Source organism: Emydura macquarii, unplaced genomic scaffold (genome assembly GCF_026122565.2).
Source record: "Emydura macquarii macquarii isolate MOO-44397 ecotype Brisbane River unplaced genomic scaffold, CSIRO-AGI_Emac_v2 contig_2636, whole genome shotgun sequence".
In the NCBI taxonomy this organism is placed as follows: Eukaryota; Metazoa; Chordata; order Testudines; family Chelidae; genus Emydura; species Emydura macquarii.
Window position 1 is genome coordinate 22,310,607 of NW_027132773.1, and position 24,543 is coordinate 22,335,149.

The 24,543-nt window shown below is 38.6% G+C and overlaps 1 protein-coding gene across 2 annotated transcripts in view; it reads left to right on the top strand.

Annotated features, from left to right (window-relative positions):
• Window positions 1-24,543, top strand: part of CPED1 (cadherin like and PC-esterase domain containing 1) — a 169,872-nt gene that overhangs the window by 124,042 nt on the left and 21,287 nt on the right. For both annotated transcript variants that reach the window (XR_010922862.1, XM_067564278.1), the window contains exons 18-19: window positions 14,873-14,990; window positions 24,054-24,190. Coding sequence is in view for 1 of the 2 variants with exons in the window: in XM_067564278.1 (XP_067420379.1) it covers window positions 14,873-14,990; window positions 24,054-24,190 (255 nt within the window). In the remaining variant the exon portion in view is untranslated. The remainder of the gene's footprint in view (window positions 1-14,872; window positions 14,991-24,053; window positions 24,191-24,543) is intronic.

Consider the following 24,543-nt stretch of genomic DNA (forward strand, 5'->3'; position numbering starts at 1 on the left):
TCACTCAAAGTAAATATTGCTGCCCTGATGCTTGCCCCAGAAGTCTGTTTCAGAAAATTAAATATCCATTTTTAATCAATTTATGGTACAAATATGAGAAACTTTTCAGTTTGCCAGAAAATATTTGTATAAATCATATATTATACATAATATTGAATTAAGAAGATTGCCATGCGGTTTTGGTAAAAATACTCCTTTTTAATAAGTTTTAAAAGTGCTGTACACAAGCATGTCAAGTCTTCATTATTTTTGCAGAGTCTGTTCTTAGCCAATGAAGTGTCATTTTAATGGCATGAGTTCCTGGTGTTAATGGGAGGAGTTGAACACACATCTGCTTCATCTCTTGTCAAATCTTTGTAAAATTAAAGAACTCAGTCAACAGTTTTTCTTCAATAATCATTAAAATAAAAACCCCTCTTCTGTCTGAGCAATATTGGGTGGTGGTTCTGGCTAAAAGGAAGATACATTGATTGCAAAGAACATGTTTTAGAAACACAGCTGTTATTACATTTTTAAGCTGGATGTCTGTGAAAATGGCCAGTGTCCAGGGACAGAGAAAAGGGTAAAACATCTGTTCCAAATAAATGTGGAAATCTACTTTAGGGCACATTTATGTCTATCAACATCAGCTGGGTCACATGTTAACTCTAAATTAAACTCTAGTATGCTGAACAAATCCAGGGTATGTAAAAGTTTCTGTTCTTCTGAAGCAATCAGACTGAATTGAAGGGATAAAAATCTGCTATTAAAACTAGAGGAGAAAAGAGAACCTGGTGATCCCATGTGAATACATAAATGATGGGCATCTTTCATTTTAATGATGCTACAGTTCCTTACTTGAAAAACATGTATTAACATGGATGTATCAGATGAGCTGAATAGATCATATCAAGGTGTTTGCTAATTTTATTAATAGCAGAGCAAGTTTGAGTTTGAAAATTAAATTGGCCTCCAGGTACACTTAAAGCAAATGTATATCTTTGAGGGGTAGTATTCCAAGCTGCCTTTTTTTTTTTTTTTTTTTTTAGTGCTTTTTTGTTGTTCCCGAGTTTAGTTGTATATATTCTGTTCTGCCTCAACTGGTGTTAAATCAATCCAGCAATCAAGGTGTCATAGAAAAAACTCTGAAAGCATTTCGACTTATTTTTTAATAAATAAAATATCCCCATTTGGCAAATCTCCAGCTACATGTAGAATGTTCAACAAAAAACACTTGTGCTTTTGTCACAATGATTTAGTTAATTTTCCCTTAGTGTTCTTCTTGGCATTCACTGGACATGGCAGTATTTATAAATCCACCTCAAAAGGATTGGCATTTGAGCCTGGATAAGAATTCAGAAATGTCCATAGACATCCAAAACTGTCCAGCTGTCCTTCTGTCTGATGAGGTATGAGGAGTTCTGGGAAGGATAATTGTATAAACCATGAGTCCCAAAAGATGTCTGGAACATGCTGGGACAAATCCATGCTGGTTTACATGGAGTCCTTTGTGAAGGAGACTTTTACAATCCAACATAACTGCAATCTCCATTTTGCATAGTACTGGGACTGAAGTTGCAGTGCTATCGAGGAAGGCAATTTGGCCATGGACACAGCATGCCAACACAGTATCCTTTGTCAGTGGGGCACTTACGGAGCCCTGGACATAAGCTAAACCTGCTCCTTCCTGTGTCATGAACCTGAAGGAAAGGCAGTGGCGATAACATTACCTGTTCTCCTCAGATTATCCGTCTGTTTGGCAGTTCACATCAAGGCTCCAGTTTAGGAAGAAACTCTCAACTCTGTGATTTAGGTTGGCAGAATCCGGTGCAAGACAGTCAACTACAAAATGAGGGATTATGGAATATGTACTGTGCTGGTATCCGTTAATGAAGACTGAGATCTCTGCTGGGCAAAACATTGTTTACCAAAGAGAGAATGAAAAATTGTAATTCCCTTTGGAAAATTCTGTACTTTGTAGCTGCTTTCACTAAAGAACAGAGAGAATTAAATCACAGATTTAAAGATATGTCAGATTGGTAGGAATTTGATTATTCTTTTAAAAATTAAATTAATAATCATAAGTCTTAGAAGGAAATCCAGAAAATATAGATCTTGCATGAAAAAATGTGAAAGGGCATCATCTGTTAAAAATGCATTTTGTTACAGTGCTATTCCAGTTCCATGCCAAAGCAACCAATCTAAAATACTACAATTTTCCAGTTTTGTCTCAAGGCTCTGTTTTTCATTATTGCTGTTTATTTCCAATCATTAACTGTTTAAGGCCCTTCAAAGCTCATACAGTCTTTGACTGCTTCTGCTATAGATTTTTTTTTTAGAGAAATTGCTGTATATCATTTGTTATCATTCAGTTTTATGTTCAGTTTGCTGCAGAAAAAATACAAAATGGGTCTTTTTACTGTTTGTACCTTTGACAGGATTCCTTGTTAAGCTTTCTAGAAAACTTAAAAGAAATAAATGTGACGATGAGGTGACAGAAAACTGAGATGGCATCCTAAGAACTAGTATGAGTACATTTATCTGTGATCCTGGTGTTTTTTATATGCATACGTTCATCCTCATCATAGTCCTCAGTTCTACATGGTTTGAATCTTACCAAAGGAAAAAGATGGAGAGAATGGCTTAGAAAGACATTCTCTATACCCTGTATAGTTTTCCCAATTTGCATGCTCTATAGCTTTTGCATCTCAGTAATCCCACTGAAGTCAATGAGTCTGCTCATGTGTGTAAAGATACACGTGCTTAAGAGCTGTCAAGAGGTCAGTGAGGCAGCACAAACTCTGTGATGGAATGCGGGGTTATCCACGGAAATGCAAATATGTGAAATTGCTAATGTGTTATACTTCTTATCAAAACCTCATCCTCATGCCAATATGTCTTTAGGGCTGTTGAACATCTGATACACAATACAAATCCCTTGAGAAACGGAAGATGATTTGTAGGATATACAGTATATCAGAATGAGAAGAATAAGATCCTAGATGGTTCAACACACTTAAAACCTGATCCTTTTTCCACTGAAGTCAATGTCAAAACTCCCACTGACTTTAATGGTGTACGTTCAAGCCCTTTAGTGGGATTAGTGCTTTTTCTACATGAAGATTAGTTTTGGGACAGAAAGTGGAAGAAAGGAAAAAAGAGTCAGGGCTAAAGAGAACAGTAAAGAAGCTTAAATAAATAAAACACAATTGAATTTTCCAGCTTTTAAAATTGATTTATTTATTTTTGGTCAGCCTTTGGGTTTTGTCTTTTGTCCAGCATGTTATCGTCTTTTAGGAATGTTATTTCCAATTTAAATAAACAATAAATAAAGAAAATCACTTCAGATAACATTTCTGCTTGAGTCTCTGTGAGATCATGGTTTGTAAAGAGATTTTCCTTCACCTTCTAAAGCAGTGTTTCTCAAGTGGGGTTCCGCGGGAACACTGTTGGGGTTCCGCGGGAACACTTCTCCGCGCCGCCGATCAGCTGTTCTCCGCGCCGCCGAAAAAGGAAAGATGTCCCAGATTTTTCGGCGGAGGCTATCGAGTGTAAGTGTCATTTAATTGCTTATTTTGAAATTTTATTTGGCCCCATATGTAAAAATACTGTTAAGAGTTTGGGGGGTTCCGCAATTATTTATCGAGTTTAAAAGGGTTCCGTGGCCAAATTTAATTGAGAAACACTGTTCTAAAGTTTTGAAACCTCCCTAAGTCACAAATTTGTGTCACTCATTTATACAATGAGTTGTATATTTATACAATGAGGTTAAAACAAACTCTGACTTGGTCCAAAAGAATTAAAACATAAGATCTGAATTGTGAAAGTTATGGTGTACTTTTATTATATTACAGTATGGTAATGTGAATTATAGCAAATTAACTTTCACATACAATACAAGGACACAAATAAATAAAATCAGTGTCATTCTGCCCCCCACCTCCTCTTGGTTCTTTCTGAGTTTAAAGCCCCAGCCTGGCCTGGCTTGTCTCTTACAAATATGTTCCCTTATAAATATTGGTGTTCGTTGGAGGTGAGGGCTATGGGGTCTGAAGGGAAAGGGGAATAGACCATTCAACCTTCCTGCTTCGTGTTTCTGAATCTTAGGGATAGGTGTCTGTCAAAAGTGGGGGGAAAACTCTCTTGGTACAGCTTTGTTGTTGGTGTGGTTTCAGAACTTGATGAACCAGTGAAGTCTTTTTGAGAAGCTAGGAGATTTGATTTAAAGAGATAAAGAAGATCCAGTGTATGTGGCTGTAAATGTCGGGTTTTCACCAATAAAACTATAGAGAAGGGGAAATAGGCAGAAACCTGATGTCGGTAGTTAGTTATTGCAGTGTTCTCTTATCACACTGTAAGAAATCTGTGCCCACTTAGAACTTCCTGACTGTCACTGCTGCATACTAGGACCCCTTGCAACTTCACAATAAAAATCTAGGCAGAACCTAGATCCTCCCCCAAGGATTCAGACTTAGGCTTGATTTACACTTACCCCAGTGATTCGGCGGCAGTCGATGGGAGTTATGCAAACTATGCCGAAAACTTGCGTAACTCCCGTCGACTGCTGTGCTTCTCTTCTGCATGCTGTCTTCACTGCACTGCACTGATGGGAACCGTGTTCCCGTCGATGCAGCGCTACGCCACTTGTGGGGGTGGATTAATAGCGTTGACTTCTGGATCAACTGACTGGGTCTTCACTGGCTGCTCAGTCGATCCAGATAAGTCGATCTGACAGTGGTGACTTTGCCATCGTCATTGTAGACATAGCCTTAGAATCTGAGCTAAAGGAGGCTCTCCATTAGCTGTTGGAAGCAGTTCTCATTCCATCCAATAGAGGGAGGTGATATATATACTCACTATCTTGTTCAATATAATATTCTAAACTAGAGTGGGAAAAGTACTAGGAAGTATGTAATACAGTAGCAGTTCCCGACCTTTGTCTGTACCAGGATGATCCTAACCTTACCCACTAGTACTAACCCAACTGAATCTAGCCCTTTAGCAACGTGGGAAGGATAGGATGGTCATGACTCTTAGGTTGAGAACACCTGTTGCAAGGAGCAACCCTGAAGTAACAGGCAGATAAACTAGACATTTCTTACCTAATGGCTCTTTTCCATCTAGTATATCATTATAGTATATCATATATATATTTTATGTTTGTGTTCTTTCAGGTTATACATTTTTATTGTCTTCCTTTTGCTGGGTAAGATTTGTTTGTATTGTTGGTTCTGCCTGATGACTTGCATACAATTTTACATTAGAATGAATCTTCCATTGGTTGATACTTGAAGCTATTTGATAATGTTCTAATTGTCAGGGGAGTTTCAAAAGATTTTGAGTTCAGTTCAGGTAGGCACCCCAGAACTTATACTCATCCAGAATTAATCCAGACTTATCTCAGCCTCTTGTGCCTTTAAAATTGGTCTGGAAATCTCATGGACACAATGCCTGCTGTAGAATTTCTGATTCTGCTTTTTTACTGTCAAACCAGAAATGCTTCAAGATTAGTCTTTTGGGATGTACTTCAGCTTTCTTGCTTCTCGTCTGAAAGAAAACCCAGAAGCACAGGGAGGCATGAAAAATAAGTTTAAAACAAAAGTTAATTAACCATTTCAGATTTCAGTTTGGTTTAGCTTTTGGGTGGTTAGGTACAGGGAATTATTTATCTGAAGCAGTTCCTACTTAAAGGCCAGTTCCTGAGGTCCTTACAGCGACAAACTCCCTGAGAAGTCACTAGCAGTCTACATCCTTCCCCTTCCAAAGGGCCAGAGACCAAGGCCACCTTTAAAACCAGCTGTCCTATAGGGCAATTAGGTGATTAGTCAGGAGAGGCACTGAGCATGTGTACTGTATTTCCAACAGCTCTGCTGACTGACTTGCAGCTTCAGAAGAGATTTGTGTATCCTGAGGAGAGATTTCCTGGTTGACAGCTCTGCAATGGAGCTGTCAGCCAGGGACAGAAGATGGAGAGAACTGCTTTTGGGGGCAAAAAATCCCCTTTCCTTACACCAGCTACAGGGGGAAGGCTTGATTCTGCAAGGTGCTGAGTGCTCGGACCCCAGTCCTGCAAAACACACTTATGCAAGTCCTCAACCATAAGCATGGCAGTAGTCCCATTGATTTGAAATGGGAATGGGATTGATTTAAAGGAGGATACTCATTTGCTTAAAGTGCATGAGGTGAAGTGCTGGGCACCTTGTTGGATCAACCCTCTATCTCTCTCAAAATAATTTAGGAACCTGGGTCCCATCTCAACTCTTCCTCTGGCCGGAGGCACATGAGTGTCACTGCAGTTACAGAGCTGAAGTAAATCTCACCACTTACCCACCCACTATGAGAGAGACTGGACATAAATTTGCATGTGGTTGGTTGGGGCAGGGAGACCATCTACATAAGTTGCCTATTCCCTCAACAGCTACACATCTGCCATCTGCATCTCCCCTCTGCCCAGGCAATAGGTTGGCCCTGTGTTTAAAGATGAATGGTGCCATGCATACTAAATATTATAATTTATTCTCAGAAAGGTCCACTTGGTTGGGTGTTAGTACTTTGCTGTTTCTGTTACCATTTCATTTGAGAGCACCCTTGGTCAGTTCACACTGTGAATAAGAATTTTGTTTCAGTGGATTTTACTGTTGATTTGTTTGCTTTCCTATAATGGCTCCCTCTGTTTAATATTGCAGCTCCCCTATAAAGCAGAATGGAATTCAAATAAGTAGTTTGAGATTTGCAGTTTTTAAAAATTCTTGTATAACAAAAAAGTAAATGATCATAGATTCAAAGATACAATCTCCCCGCAAAATCTCCTGAGACTGACGAAAGCTAATGTAAATGAATATACATTTTTACTCTACTGATGCTAAAAATATCATATCTTGACATACCAAAACTGTGACTGATAACCAGACTAAATAGTAAGTTGAAAGTGCTAAATTATAGCTATTTATTCAGTTAAAGTTACCAAATTATTTAACTGGGAGTGTCTTCATTTCTGACTGAAAAAAGTAAACTCTACAAACATCAAATAGCAGACTTGACAAACACACAATCCTTTAAAAAAACAAATCCCAAAACCCAAGTTTATTTTAACATTTGTATTGTAGAGTAGTGGGGATGTGACTTTTCTCTGCAATCCTTAGTGATTGGAATATTTTAAAAAATGTAGGAAACATTTGCTTAAAACTGATTAAAGTTTTTAAATAAACTGTTTGATTATATGCTCTTGTTAAGGCAGTTTGCCTTTAGGTTTAAGATATTCTATGTTGGGGGGGGGAGAAGTGTCTAAGCCAAATTTTCAGTAGAGCTCTGCTCATCGGGCTGCAATAACTGCCCAAACATCCAGATTCAGCCCTTTCACAAATGTGGAGCTAACTCTATGGATCTGTCTGTCAGAGGGATTTGTAGAGCTAATTTTTGGAAGCACTTGGTCATTGTTAGGACAATTGCTATCCTGATACATGGAGCTAGATTTTGTTTTAACCCAAGATCCTTCATTCTCATGTTAGAGAACATAATGGCCTCTCCAGTAATTCTCTTACCTCCAAGTCATGTATAGTGATCCCTTAACAAGAAATAGAATTATCTGTAGCAGATTAGTTGGTACCTAAAACAAACAAATAGAACTTCATTGTATAATCTGGATCAGGGATTGCCCTTCAAAGTATTTGAGTATAGCTGTGTAATATCAGGGATATCTCAATATCTTGGATGTAGGGCTGTGATAGGCTTGCACATCTTTGCCACAATGTCTGGCCATTGTACTGTCGATGTTTGCATCATCTGATAATCAGGATGCTTCTAAATTTCATAGCTCAGCAACACAATATACCTGACTGACTGGAATATTGTGCAATAGACTCTGTCGCATATGTTGTGTATTTCAGTAAGGTATAAAGCAAATCAGATGTGCTTTTTGGCTGTGATAAATCATAGTTATGTGATGGATTAAAAGCTATATATTTGTTAGTGTATTAGTGTTTAGAAGTGCTATTTGTTTCTTGTGAAATTCTATAATGCTGGTCTGAAATAACTAATATAACTTTCTTTACATAATATGAACAATATCAGTAATAGTGTATAAAACACAGATGAACATACTCCAATCTCAAGGTAAATCATTCCTTGCTTTATGAGCCCTAAATGCTCTAGGGAGTGTCAGAAATCCACATAATGTTCCAGAGTGCTACATCTTGCACTAAAGATCTCTGCTTTAGTTGACATATATGGAGCAAAAAACATGTGGTCAGACAACTCCCCAGTGGCTACACATGTGGATGCTGAAGAATGGCAAGTTATTCCTGATAAAATTGGTATAAAGTTATGCTCAATGTTTTCCTTCCGGGTCTGCTTTTTTTCAAATAGTCTAAAATGGCTTAGCATTGCGTTTTTTATGACTCCATCTGCTTTGGGTGAGACTACACCTTAATTTGAGTGCTGTGCTGCTATGTCAGGGAAAGCTGGAGAGCTGCCCTTGTTACAAGAAGACTTCATGCCAGTGAGGTTTGTGGGATGGATCCTGCAGAGTGCTGAGTGCCTCTTGTGAGGAGCAATTAATGGGAACTGAGGGGACTCAGCAACTTGCATTAGATACTCAGCACCTCCCAGGATCAGGCCCTTTAAATGCCACCATTCAAGAACCCACAATGCAGAGCTCAGTCCAAAATTTGCATTCAAAGATATCCTTGTCCACATTATCTGTTGCACATTTTCCATAATTCCATGTAAGCAATTAATGACACTTCCCTTAAACAGTTCAAGATGAATGTTTGTTTGGCATTTAGCATTCAATTGCAAGTTTAATATTAAGGTCAGTATTTCACTATAAAAAAGAATATTGCCAGGGATTACAACATTTCTTTTGGAACTTGCTGTATTTGTTTTGCTGAGGTGTATGCTAAGCTTACCGAGGCTCAATTCTGGGTGGTGGTGTGTGCCCACGTGCTCCTACTGAGGTCAATTAAAGTACAGGACATTCAGTACCTTTTGGAAGGGATTCAGCACCTTGCAGGATCTAACTATCTGACAGTGCCAAGCCAACTACCAGAACTCAACAGATAATGATGACAACTGATTAATAACCTTTTATTTAGTTTTGGTTCACCTGAGTTTCCTGCCAGTGAAACAACTTCAATCTATTGCCCAGAGAGTGGGCTAGGGCAGAATAAGGCAACATCTGGTTTTGTTTTGTTTTGCTTTACAAGAAACTCTTTACAATGGACTTGCTGCTTACTTATGATGAAGGCTCCTTCTACACAGCTCTGGTAGTGTAAAGGGGCCTTAAAGTGGATGCAGATTTTATTGCCAGGGGCATGAAGAGCCAGTTGTTTGTGGCCTAGAATTGAGATATGTAGATATGAATCAACACTACTGTAAAGCACTGTAGGAAAACTATGCCGCCTCTTGGAGAAGGGGAATGCTTAGCCAGGGGTGATGCCAACCTCTTACTGGTGGTGGGGGGGAGGTTGAGGTGGGCTAGACAGAAAATTGGGGACCTGTGCCCCCACTCGCCATTAGGCCCCACCCCTCTCTGTGGCCCCACCCCAGTTCCTCTTCAGCTAAGTGCCAGCCTCTTCTCCTTCCCCTCACCCAGCCCCATGGCCAGATCAGAGGCCAGAAGCCAGGCAATTCAGGGCGACTGGTGCCATGGTTCGGGCAGCCACAGTGCTTCCCTGTCTCCTCCTGCTGCTGCTGGTGGCTGAGGCCCCATGGTGGTGGCTGCTTCTCAGGTCCCTCCGCCCTTTGACTACTTGCAGCTGATAACAGCTGCCCAGGCAGGGGAACCTGGCTCCGGGGCTGGCAGAGCCCTCAGGGAGGAGGAAACTTGGCGGGTGGAACCCAGGAGCCTGGGCCAGAGCAGATCCATCTGGGCAGCTGTGAGGAGCCCCGGACCCTACACCTGCCCTGAGCGGTGCACCCTAGTGGGTGGGGACACAGGCCAGGGGCTGCTCTTGGCCCGCCCAACTTCCTGCTTGGGCTTAATCCTGTGCTACTGCTGGTGGCGACGCTGCCTTCAGAGCTGGGTGGCAAACAAGCAGCAGCTCTATGGAGGGGTTTCAGGGGATGTGGGAGGGCTAAGGCAAATTTTAGGGTGGCTATAGCCCTTGCAAACCCCCCCCCCCGTCCAGTGCCACCCCTGTGCTTAGCCATATAAAGGACTACTCCAGTGCAGTGCTGAGCATCCCCAGTTGCTCATCACCTTGCAGAATCAGGTCCTTATCTGGTGGTTATCCAGGTACTGTAGAAGTAGCATTTTAAGTAACTGTGTGGTTTTTTTTTTAAGTGTCCTTTTTCCTCAATACTAAACTTGCCCATGACTTTGCTCTACTGATCTCAGTATTGAGCAAAGTGAAGCGGTAGTTCAGTCTCACTTATCATGGTCTTGTGCAATCAAACAAGTGCTGCCATGCACACATTATCCAGTTTTCAAAAATAATTAGTTCCCTTTGATGTTGGGCTAGTTCAGCTATTTGATTACTCCATGTGAATGAAATGGCTAGGAAGGAGTTAGATTGCTGTGAGCAGTTCTGCTGCGGTGCGCAGGGGTGAATTCTAACTTCAGGCTGCTCATTTGGCAGTAACTGTACGCAATCTATTTCTCTCCATGTTTGAAACCTACCTACCTGCATGCAGTCTGCACTTCAGTAAGTCATCAAGTTGTAAGGAAACTGTATTTTGAATCTGCTATGCACCATAAGGCAAACCTTTAATCAATATCTTTTGAAAGAGATGATGATTAATAAAAATCCCTTAAATCAACTTCTGTGATTAAAACAGCAAGTGTGCTGCAAATCTATTAGTGCCAAATTAGACACCATTATAGTTTTTTGAAAAAATTACAACAAAGCTAGATCTGTAGGTGCCCTAGGAAAACAGATTTGTCTGTTTTATTCCTGTCTCCCAGCTGTGTGTGGTAAATGATCTGGGAATATGTTAACTTTAGTTCAGGATGTAGTTATAAGACATCAGGGGAAAATATTCTAACTCAAAGGCTGCAGCTCTCTTTATTGGAATATGTACTGGTTTTAGTCCAGTGGTTAGCGCTCTCACCAGGGATGTAGGAGGCCCAGGTTCAATTCCCCTTCTCCCCCCACCAGAGTGGGAGACAGAATTTGAACTGAGGTTTCTCACTTATGAGGAGAGTGCTCTGACGATTGGACTAAAAGTTATAATGTGGGCACTGGTAACTACATAATGACCTATTGTTATCTCATGTTCCAGGTGAAACAAAACATCCAGAGTTATTAGCTTTAAATTAATAACCTGATATAGTTGTATGGTAATATGCTGAAAACTGGAGGGGGGGGGGGGGTGCTTAAAGGCTGGAATTGATGCTTCTTATGAAGGAGCACTCACTATACTCACTCTAGACCGTGGTAGAGTGATATGATTTCCTCTTCACAAAACACATGGATTCCAGAAATTTTCCTTCTTTAAATTTTGGTTGAAACTTGAGGTTGACAGAAAGCTATCTAGACATACATGGGAAAACTTTGCTGTCTTTTTGTTCGCTATTGCCTCAGAAACTTTCTGTAAAGATAAACGCAACGTTTACTAATAAAATGCCAAACTAGTCATATGAAGATTCAATTCTAGCTATGTATTGAAATACGTATTTCAGTGGAGCTTTCTTTTGATTTCAGTCCAGATGTTCAAGGCTCTTTTTTGTCTGCCTTTTAAAAATGAGTATTCACTGGAACAGACACCAAGGGAAAAATATCATTTAAGTTTGCTTGGCTGGCTCTCATCTTTGCATTGAGTGATAGTTTGTAAACATACTGAAGATCACAAGATGTTTCATCTTTGGGCATGGCAAGAGAGGTTTCATGGCATTGCAGTAACCTGTAGGGAACTTGACAAATCCACAAGCTGTTAATAAAACCCTTAATGTACCATACATGGAGCTAGAGTAAATGTTAGTTCCTGACCTCGGGCTACCTCAGATCCATTTTTATATAGCAATATTAAACGTCTTTGATCATAAAAGACTGGCTCACTGCAAAAGCAAAAATGAGCCCTCCCTCAAGTACTGCAGGTACCACACCTTTTCACAGCCGGCTGCTCTGAGTTGAGAATTCTATTAAACAAAAATAGTGATCTCCAAGATTTGGATGCTGCATAGTTTAAAGATTTTCAGTAGTACATGAAAATTGGTGGTGTATTTCAGACCCGTATGTGTTTTAATAAGCGAAATTGACTCCGTGAATATAAGCTGGCCAGACAAAATTTGCTCTTGATGATATCACCCAGTGAATGCAATCGAAATCAAAGAATATATTTTTTGTTTAAACATCTACACTGTGCACAAGTATGAACAAGAAAATCCCTGTTAAGTTATCTTATGGCACTGTGTTGAGAGCAAATAGCAGACTATTCAGGAATTTAGGCCTTTCTTGCGAAGCCGTGTGCAAATTGTTGTGCTGAGAGGTAAAAGCTTTCTGATGTTAATGTTAGTTTAAGTGATACTGTCAAATATCTGTACAGTGTGTCCAGACCCTGAGACTCCAGAGGACATCACGGTTTGACACTAGAAGAACTCAGTATCATTCATTTGCTTATATCAGCTTTCTCTAACTATGAAACACTAAACAGGGAGTAAAGTAGTAGTGCAAAAGAAAGCGAAGGTACAGCTGTCTCCCACTACAATGAGTCTTGTGCGTTAAGATTATCCAAAACACTTTGAAGTAATGATAGCTTTCCACTGATTTGAAGGGGCTTTGAATCAGATTTGATATGAGAAAGCTCTTTGCTTTTGTGTTTTCGGTGTATCCGTTAGAGTAACCTCAGCAAAAATCAAGGCACGTTAGTATTTAATGAATTTAAGGGTGATATCATGGCTCCATTCAAGTCAGTGGCAAAAATCCTTCGATTTAAATGGAGCTAAGATTTCATCCCAATCGTCTAAAGACCTAATTAATTGTCATTCATTCATTGTTCTAATTTGGAGGTGAAGGCAAAGTATATTATATTAAAATATAATGTCCTGAATAGTTTGATTGCTGTGAATTTTAGAAGCAATAGTAAATACTTTAAATATGTCAGTAGACATATTTATTTTAGTGTCATTTAAGAAAAATGTAAAAGAATTAAACAGAAACCATTTTAGTTCAATGAACAGGGGAACTATCAATTCTCTACCTTCTTTTAAACATTTCATTTTATTCCCCTTTCAGTTTCGAAGTGTGAAAAATCCTTTTTTAAAATGCTCATTTTTTATGTTTTATTCTATCTATTTAAACTATATTTGCCACTTCATGGTATGTTTATAATTGTTTAAAAGTAACAATTCTATGTAAAATTAAAACTCAAATTACAGAGTACTGAAACTGCAAAAGAATAATATTTAATTTATGTATTTAAATGTATTTAAAAATAGAAATAGCTTAATATATGTTGCAGTGAGATTTTAATAGTTTTTAACATCATAAAAACAAAATTATTATTTCTAATTTTTATAGTATGTCATTTTTCAGTTTCACAGTTCTAATACAAAAAAATTCCAATGTATTATGGAGGCTCTTGTCCACAGTATCATACTTAAGGTTGAGCTGAGTACTTAAAGCTGGGATTCAACCACCTTTTTATGCATGAAGAAATCTATAATATAGAAATTTGATGTCAGAAATAGCACGATACAAATTATATCAGTTATACCACAGCACAGACGGTCATATATTATAGCAGCAAGAACAATGTCAGGACAATAAATTAACTAAAACATAAGGGCTCAAGCCTGCTAAGTCTTAATAATGCCAATAATTATTTATGCACCCAAATGGCCCCATTGAAATCATTGGAAGTTAATGGTGCCTCACAGGATCAGGCCCTACAACAATTTTCAGACAGACTCATTTCCTTGAAGCTCATGAAACTCATTCACCCATAAACTTTAAGACTTTTAATTTTAAAATGATCACTATGCCAGATTTTTAAAGTGCCAAACAATTAAATTCCATTACACAGTTTTCTGAAATCCACAACTTTTAGTAGAAATGATCAAATTTGAAGGAAGCCAGGCCGTTTAACAAAATGTGTTTACAGTGTATACTTCCATCAGCATAATTTAGTGCTTCAGTATTTTCTGTAGGTTGAATAATTTATCTGTATTTCTAGATACAAAGATTATATGTGTATTAATTGTAGATCTCAGTGCGCTCACATACATATTTCTATAGATATGAAAAAGAAAATAAATCAATGCTTATTTTGTAAGAAAAATATGTTTTTAATTCTAAGCATTCTTTGGCATAGAGTATTATTCATGTAAATATGGTATATGGATAGTTCTTGGGCTTTCCTTTTGTCTATAGTATGTGTGACCTAGTCTTGAGGTAAATTATATTTCATTACCTCCATCTCCTACCCCAGCTAATAATCTTTCCAAGCCAGCCCCTCTGGCAGCTCAGTCATTTGTTCCTCTTGAGATTCCTCTTTTCTCTTTCTCAGTCAGTCTTTCCTTCTTTCTTTTGAAGAAGGAAGATATGAGATTCTGGTTATACATGCATTTCTTAAAGCTAAATTGACACATATCATCAAGTAAACATATTTAGTGGGAGTGTAGGTTTTTCCATATATAATTAGTATTGCAGTAAGTAAGAATTACGTGGGGGTTAGAATATAAAGTATATTTATTTTATACAGTGCCCCACATCACTAGCAAATGATGCACAGGGAACTGCTCAGTGCAACCTTTTATGTGTTGATTGTGGGTTGGTAAAGTTCGTTGCAAATTTGAAAATGAGTTGAATGGAGAAGGACAAATGGATTTCCAAATCAATCCAAATAACTTTTTTTTCCCCAGTAACTGTCTTTGAAAAAAGATTTTCACACCATGCATATTGTCAAATGTTTTGGATATGGTACTGTGACTTTAATTAATTTCATTGTAATTTAGGACTGTGGTTTGCTAATTCAGCCGGAGGAATCCTGTGGATTACAGCCTCTGTCTCCTGAGTACCTTTCAGCGATTTCACAGACACAGTTTAAGACTTGTGAAGCTGGGGACACAAAAGGTTGGTTATTAATATATTCTCTCCCTTTTAAAAACAAACACCTGCACCCGCTACAATAAAAAAACCAAAATCTCCTTGTCCTCCGTCTAAGCACAAAAACACACAACCGACACCATGATATTGTTGCTAAACAGGCTGTTTTACTTACATCTTTTATTTATAAGATTAACGCAGGCAGTTTAGTTTTATACGATTTTTTTTTTTTTCCTGTGTGAAACAGTTTCCTCATGGAAGATAATTTGCCTATATAATTATTATATGTAGAGCTCATTGACATTTTTCCAACAAAAACATGCATATTTTTAAATGGCAGGGTTTTTTCTTTAAAATGTTCAGGTTTTTGAAGAAAAACCTACATTATTTTGCAAAAAACTTTTAGCATTTTTTGCCAGCTGCATTCTTATGTTTCCAATTCCATGTTTAGAACACACAAAACACAATATCCACATTTTTAAACAAACAATCTAATGAACCAAAATATTCCCATTTTATATAAACCAGTGCACAGAGGTTTAAACATCAAGATGGACAAGGCAAGTAGCATGGTTTAAATGTCTTTTTTTAAAGTGCTGAGTTTTCAATACTCAGTGTTTACATACTGCTGTACAATTATCTAGTTTACAAATGTAAACTGTAAGTAGAATAGTTTGTAAATTAGTTCCAAATTTGTAAATGCTGACTGAGATCCTAATCGTGACAACGAGAGCCATGCAGGTGCCCTTAGGAGCAATCCTGAAGGCCTGATTAAGGCATAGCTCCCCTTGCCTCCCCTGGAACATAACTTTTGATTTTTTAAATATATTAAACATTCAAAGAAACACATCAAAATCCTGACTCTTCCAAACCCCTGAAGAAGTAGGATGGTCTGTATAGTTAGGAGGAAAGGACTAGGAGTCAGAGACCTGGGGCGAAATCCTGGCCCCAGTGAAGTTAAAGGCAAAACTTGAAAGTTTTCCACTGTCTGCAGTAGGATTTCACCTCTGGTTTCTAGTCTCTTGGTGACCTTGGGTAAGTCATCTAGGGTCTGATCCAGTGAGGTGCTACACCTTCTTAACTACTATTTGCTTCAGTAGATTTGAAGTGGCTCAGGACCACAGAGGAGGCACTTGGCATCTTGCAGGATAAGGGCCTTAATTACCCTGTGTCTCAGTTTTTCATCAGTAAATGCAAAGTATTAATATCAAATCAGAGTACTTGCCTCTCAGTTTGGGACCACAGGATTGAAAAATGATGGCATTGATAGTAAGAAAAATCAACATACATAATTAAAGGTTTGATCCAAAGCTTACTGAACCCACTGGTAAAACTCTCTCATTGACTTCAATGGGCTTTGAACCAGGCTGTAACATAAAATATAGCTACATGTTCAGTTTTGTTATAATATTACTTACTATTTCTAAGTGCTACCAGTGTGTCTGGCACTTCGCAAAACACAGGGGAGACACAATGGCTGCCCAAGGGAGCTTAAAAACAAAGGAACCAATTCTGCAAAGCTTTTGCATATCAATCAGGCCACTGCAGTCTCTGTAAAGTCTCCATGTGCAGACAAATGCAGAATCGGACCCTAACAGATCGTAGTTTAATGTTTAATATGGCAGTGGCGTGGCAGTGCGTTATGACATCTTTTCAAAGGTCAACCTTTCAAAGTCCTTAAAACGGACATGCTTTAGTTGGATTTCTTTGAAATTTGTTGTGCCTTGGAAGGGTACAGGGTAAAGCTTAGTGACCCAAGTTTGGAGTCATTTGAGCCCTGGGTTGCAAACATAAAAGCCCTGAAAAACTAGCCATTTTTTAAAAAGTTTATAGGTGGGGGTTTGTTTGTTTGTTGCACAGAGCTATAAATCAAACTAATTTTTTGATGTGATGTGATGCTGATCAAAATGGTCTCAATCTGTCAAATTTTACCCAAGATAGTGCATGTTTCCCACTAAATCTCACGAAATTGAGAATGGTATTTAAGAAAAAGTACATTTTTACACTGCATATGCACCAATACAGTATGCTTTAAACTCAACATTTGTAAGTGCTCTAAAATCCAAATGGATAATCCAATTGCTTTGAAATGTGGTGTGCTTCATGGAGACATAGGGTAGCATTAGTGACCCAAATTTGGGATTATATCACCAGCGGGTTCCTTAGTTACAGAGCACCCCAAGGAAACTGGTTTCCTTCGGCTGTTTGTACTGTTAAACTGAGGGGTAGTAATGGCTGGATGAATCGCAGTCTTTGAGATTGCTGGCTGTGACCTCACCCTTCAATTAAGAGAATGCAGGATAAATTAATCACAAGCCCTACCTCAGACAAAAGGAGCTTTGGACTGAGTGGTTGGAGGTTGCTGCGATTTGAGTCATGGTGGCAATTTGGGAGGGGGAATGCAATATTATATTTGGGGAAAAATAGATACATGAATGCCTTTTGGGAGGGGAAGGGTAGTAGGAGTGGAGAAATAGAGGGAGAATGGTTATCATCAGGGGGATAGATGCGGATAGATGGTAAGGGAGGAGAGAGAGGTTGGGGGCTCGGGTGTGGAAGGCCCACAGCTCTGCCAATGCACTCCAACTTCCTACACTGCACCTGCACCTTGCACCTCCAACTCTGTCATTACACCCCAACTCCCTGGACCCCAACCACTCCACACCCCCATCTCTTCCAGGGCACCCCAACTCCCTGCACCTCATTCCCTGCACTCCACAGCTCTCCTGCACCCCAACCACCCTGTACCTCCAGCTCTGTCAGTGCATCCCAGCCCTGCATGAAAGCCATTAATCAGAGGAACAGAGGGAGGGTGGTGCAGGCAACTTTGGTTTTATTTTATTTATTTAATTTTTTGTCCTTTAATAGTGTTGGATAGAATCCTGTGGGTAAGAATTATTATTGGGTTGTAAATGTAAAAGGAAGTGAAGAGCTTGTACATTTCAGCAACTGTGGGGTTGGCAGTGTAAAAATATCATAGAATCATAGAAGATTAGGGTTGGAAGGGACCTCATGAGGTCATCTAGTCCAACCCCCTGCTCAAAGCAGGACCAACCCCAACTAAATCATCCAAGACAGGGCTTTTGTCAAGCCACACCTTAAAGACCTCCAAGGATGGAGATTCCACCACCTCCCTAGGTAAACCATTCCTGTGCTTCACCACCTTCCTAGTGAAAAAGTTTTTCCTAATATCCAACCTAGAACTCCCCAGCTGCAACTTGAGACCATTGCTCCTTGTTCTGCCACCACTGAGAACAGCCTAACTCCATCCTCCCTGGAACCTCCTTTTAGGTAGTTGAAGGCCACTATCAAATCCCCCCTCATTCTTCTCTTCTGCAGACTAAACAAGCCCAGTTCCCTCAGCCTCTCCTCATAAGTCATGTGCTCCGGCCCTCTAATAATTTTTGTTGCCCTCTGCTGGCCTCTTGCCAATTTGTCCACATCCTTTCTGTAGTGGGGGACCCAATACTGGACACAATACTCCAAATGAGGCCTCACCAGTGCCAAATAGAGGGGAATCATTTCCCTCAATCTGCTGGCAATGCTCCTACTAATGCATGTGTGTTAATGGGACATATTTGGGCATTTGTTGAAAGAGGGCAGAATTAAGATTGCATGGGCAACCTTAACTGTGCATTTTCTAGTTTTTAGTGGTTTGAGTTTGCTCACCTCAGCATCCTGTCAAAGAACAACATACCCTCAAGCAATCTTGAGGTGCATAAACTTGTAGGTTAATGTAGTTTTTGCTACTGAATATTTCTATCATTTCATGCACATTTGACTTGTATTCCATTTTTCACAACTCCATAATGGATAATTCCATATTGGCTCTCTATTTGCTTTTAAATCTCTCTTGATTTTGATCCCAGTCCTGCAAAGTCTTACACAGTTGCTTAATTTTATGTACTGAGTGGTCTGTTTACTTCAATCTATAGAGTTAAGCATGTGAATAAACCTTTGTATATTTTTATTCTATAAGATGTTATTTTTGAAATAATTTTATTTATATTTTCCACACTTATTGTTCTATTAACTAAGAGAAGGGGGAAAAAATTAGGAAGTATTAGGTTTTTAATCTTGTTCTCCCAAAAAAAAAAAAAAAAAAAAGGCCCAGATCTCAAAGGTATTTAGTTGCTTAACTCCCATAGACATATGTATATCTCTGAGGAACTGGGCTGAGGTCTTCAAAAAATCCTGTGGAAGCAGAAATAAACCATATAAAAATTAGTTAGATTATAAACAAACAAATTAAAGCCTTTATTATTTTAGATTAAATATTAAATTCATGTCAAAATTAAAATATTATCTTAATTGTATATGGATAATTTTTTTCTAACTAGGGTTCCTTTCCAAAGGTTGTAACAACTGCAACTTTTAAAATGGCCTTTTTTGTTTGTTTGCTTCTGCCAGTTAAATATGCTTTTTTTAAGTAAATATAAGTTATGATATTTAGACTGCTGAGTAAAATAAGTTAGTTTTAGAGAATTAACCACAAAAAAGAAAAACCGGCCCAATCCAGTTAAATTTGCAGCCTTCAGCAAGAGCAGACCATTTGTATCTGGATTGAGACTTTTAAATGTTAGGTCTTAGCATTCACAAGATAACATGCTTGTTTTATTCTAAATATTTGAATAGTTCAACTGGCTTTCTTAAAAGCATATTTGTGTTTACACCATTTTAAAGCAATAGTTTATAAGCACACTGTCAATTGCAACAATTTACCATGGTGGATTCTCCATCCCTAGCGATTTTTAAATCAAGTTCAGATGTTTTTCTAAAATATGTGCTCTACTTCAAACTGGAATTAATTCACGGAAGTTCTCTGGCCTGTGTTATGCAAGAAGTTAGAGTAGATGATCACAGTGGTCCTTTCTGGCCTTAGAATTCATGAATCAGTAGTTTTATATGTTGTAAACAAGCAGGTTTCTTTACTAACATTATTAGTAACACATTTTATTGGAAATAAGAGCACTTTAAAAATCCAGTTTACTTGTCATTATTTATACTTGTTGTTTACTTGTGTATTTCTCTTAGCTTAGACAATTAAATTAATAAAGTCTCTGACTCTAGTAGAAGCTTAAGTGCTTGGCTGAATCCCAACTTTTGGGCTTGAGTTTATACTCACTGAAGTCAATGGCAAAACTTCATCTGACTTTAATGGTGCAGAACGAGGGCTGTAGTGCCGCAATATCTATATATCTGGGTTTCAAACATATCAGGGGAATGTTTAAGAAACAGTGATTTTTTTTTTTTTTTTTTTTTTTTTTTTTTTTTAAATGTGGAAGCATTTCTATTGGTCATAGAGTTTCATAAAACCTTGTTTTTACAAAATTTTAGATTTTGGGCCAAATTCCAATTGACAGTAACTCTCTAATTGCACATTTTTTTCCTTTTTATTTCACAGTGAACTCTAGGCATGGTTCTGTCTTGAATGTTAGACCAGATGGCATCTTTTTGCCCCCATGTTCCAAATGCAGATATCATTGATTTTATCTGTGTTGAAAGCTGCACCGAATATTGCTGCATTCATAACAAATATATATAATTGCAAAGGAAAAAGCTGAGTTTCCTAGATAATGCAAATCATTCCTCACTGTGCAATACCTTTGAAAAAAGTCGACTTTTTATTCCGTCTCCTTCCTTTGATTTACACTGTTCTGTGATACTTTTACACACAGAATTCATCTTTCTCTTTGACAAAATCTTATTAATTGTTGGTATCATTCAAATGTCAAGAAGGCAAGATCTATGACTGCCCTTTTCATTCAGTGCCCATTTCATCCAGTGTTAAATGGTAAATGGCATAATTATTAGATTAAAAAATATATGAAGTCACAGCTTTTTAAAAATACATATGAATATAACCACTCTTAATTCTACAGGTATGCTGTTAACATTGAATAATGCTTGCTGTAGACAATATTTGTTATAACATATATCATTATTCACTTGTTTTTTATGTTTACTGCAAATCTTTAGCAGATGCTATAGGATTGATCTAGTTCTTTATTAGATATATGGAGAGCACTACTGAATATAAATCTCACAAACTGTTTGAAGAAGCTTTTCATATGGTACTTATCATTTTCAATCACCAAGGTTTAACTTTTGTTGTTCAGACATTTCAGATCCTCAATATTCATTTTACATAGCTGCTTTTTCAGTTTTTTACTTAAAAACAAAGCAGCTCAAATATTTATTGATATTAAGAAGAAAATTCTGTAAGGGATGTGAGATCTCAGACGTTAGAGTTGCTGCCAGAACTTTTATGTGTTTGATTTGCAAAAAAAATTGCAATGTCAGGAAATAAAGTGCCCAGTTTTTATACGATTGTAAAGTTTAAACCACTTCTCTCCCCAAATAACTTAACATTAGGGATATCCTTAAAGAACCTTTTACATTGGGGATATTCTTTAAGTTCTCTGTGTACAAAACTCCTGGGTCCTAGATTTGGGTCACAAACCAGCCTAGGTCACGAAACTTAAAGCAAGACAAACATTCTGTCCTTGCTCTATTATTCAAAAAGGAAGCATAGCAATAATGGTGTGAGCCAGAGCTATATAAGGTTCTTACATGGCTGCCATTACCATAGTATTTGAATGCCTGATGGTCTTTAATGTATTTGCTCTCTCAACACCAAGGTGAGGTAGGAAAGTTTTACAGAAGGGAAACTGAGACACAGAGACTTGCCCAAGGTCACACAGGAAGTCTATGGCAGAGCAAGGACTTGAAACCAAGTTTCCCAAATCTTAGGCTAGTGCCTGAACCACTGAACCATCCAACAAATGAGAAGCCAGTGCAGAGACTCAAATGCATTACCTACTGTTCAAGTCAAGTTGAAAGTGGGTTGACCGCAACAGAGACTGAACTAATGTTTCTCCTCAGAAGTAGTAAAGCATGGGTATAGGCAGTAGAAGATCCCCCATGCTGTTTTACTCATGTGCCTCAATGCCTATCTGGACAGGTCATCTCCAGGGGGAGGAAGGGGAACCTGGCTTCTGCACCTATTTAGTCCTCGGCCTCTCTGCCAAGACTGACAAGTTTGCCAAATGTGACTGTAGTTTTTCTGATGTGTCCGCTAGGAATCAGAGTGAGACCACAAATCATATCACATAGGCCATTGAACAGCCATTGGATAGCAGTGACTGGGAGTTCTTACTGACCAATGTAGGACTTGCAAAAATATTTTACATTTGGATCCCGTTGCCAATCCCAGTCCTTCTGATTTAGTGTAACTCGATACTCTATGTTATGGTATCTTTGGGCTCTCCAGTTTTTCCTGAACTAACAGATGCCCACAAATATGTAGCTGTTGCCCATAAATCCCCTGAAAAGCATATCCCCGAGCCTACAATTTTAAAATAAAAACATTCAGCTAAAGCAGCACTGAATGAATTCCTGTCCTCTTAACAAATAAGAGAAAAATGTACCAAGCAAGGAATTGAACAATCCACAAGCATTTACTTATCTGCAAAGATTCCTCCTCCATACTGCACAACCAATACATTGACTTTAGCCTTATCAGGATAGACTTGATGCCAACACTTCATTCCATTTATCCTCACTGGAGTAGCAGTATTGTGCATGATACAACCTCTGTTTGCTGAGTCTCTTTACCCACTTGACTGACCTTATGGCAGTTACATTCCTTCAGTTTGTTTGAACTTACAACTTCTATGTGACTTGCACTTATCAATGTTAAGTTGCCAATGTGTATCTTCCAGATAACTTGGCCTAGAGATGTCCAATTATGGAAGACCACCAGTAGTGCATATACACAGGTGTTGGCCATAAAAATATTGTAACTGGTCCCACTACAGAGAGTCACTCTGGGAGTGTCTACATAGCAAAGAAAAACTATGTGTAGATGTTTGGGCTTGGGCTGGAGCCTGAGCTCTGGGACACTCTCGCCCCACAGGAAATCTACATGGCAATGAAAGAGCCCCACCCGAGCCCCGTGAGCCCGAGTTGGCTGGCATGGGCCAGCCGCAGGTTTTTCTTTGCTGTAGACATACCCAGAGTGACTCCCTGCAGTGGGGCCAGTTACAATAGTTTTATGGCCAAAGCTGATGAAACGGCCCATGTACATGCATTTCTAGTGGCCTTCCATAACTGGACATCTCGAGGCCATGTACTAACTCACCTTATAGATCCTGCTACTAGGCACTAAAAGTTTTGCAGTGCATTTTGATGTAATGCATTTGGAACAGGAGTATATCAAAGTGCACTAGGGAACTTTTAGTGCGCAGTAGCAAGGCCCACACTGAGAGTTAGTGCACAGCAAGCTGGTGTGCTGTGAAGTCAAATCTCAGCTTGCCATGCATTAACTTGCCATGCAGACAAGCCCTTAGTTCCATTAACTTTCACTAAGATTTATGTGTAAAATTTTCAAATGCACCACGGTAGCACTTTAATGAAGATTCTCTAAGACGACGGGAGAGAGCTCTTCCACCAGCTTAGTTAATCCACCTACCCGAGAGACAGGGTATACACGGGGGAGGGTGACGTCAGTATAACTCCGTTGCTCCGGGAAATGGATTTTTCACACTCCTGAGTGACGTAGATATACTGGCATAAGTCTGTGGTGTAGACTACACCTTAGGAGCCTAAACCCTATTTTCAAAAAATGACATAGGCATTTAGGAATCCAGATGTCATTGACTTTCATTGAGACCTTAGCACCAGAGTCAGTTTTGAAAATGGGACTCAGTCTCCTCAGTCACTTAAGCACTTTTGAAAATTTTAGTCTACATCTTCTCTGTCCCATTTTTGTGCCTTTCCCATTTAGATCATGCTTCCTCTCCTAGCAAGGATTACCAGGTACAAGGAAGGAAAACTAGGAAAATGAGCCCAAATTAAAACACAGGATCTGGACATTCCCAAATTTTTCAGGTAAAGCAAAAATATCTGTGTGCTAACTTGAAAAGGACCAAGAAATACTATTTTCAAGCTTCCAAAATAACAGAGAATTAAAAATGATTAAAACCTACATCAGACAGAACTAGAGAGAGTCTTGTTAATCAAGTTGTAACTTTAGCCTACTGACAAAAATTCATAGGAGAGTCAAAAAGACATTTTGCTGTTTTCCAGGGCAGTGGATTGTCCCTTGCCTCAGCTGTTCTGACAACAGAACCTGTGACTGGCGAGAAATAATATGGCAGCCACGCAACTGTCAGTATTCTGTCCTGACTAAGCCAGAGCTCCAGCAATGCATAGAAGGCAGAAAGGTATGCAACCAATTTATCTTTTTCACCTGCTGTATCTGTAACAGAAGATAAATCATCCATGTCTATTCACTCTGAACTTCATTGTCCTGAAGTTTTTTACAAATGTCAATAAATATGCATTGTGATTAGTGTATAAGAAAAATTGGTTTTTATTACATTGCTAGAGGAATGTTAGAAAGGATTCAAATCCACAATGACAAACAATGATTATGTAGAATTGAACCCATTATTTTATAATACTTTTATGCTGCCATTTGACATAGACCTTCAGTTGACATCAATGGAATTTCAAGACATGATACAGATACATGGTTATGAAATACACATAGTTCATTTGGCAGTAGTAAACATGT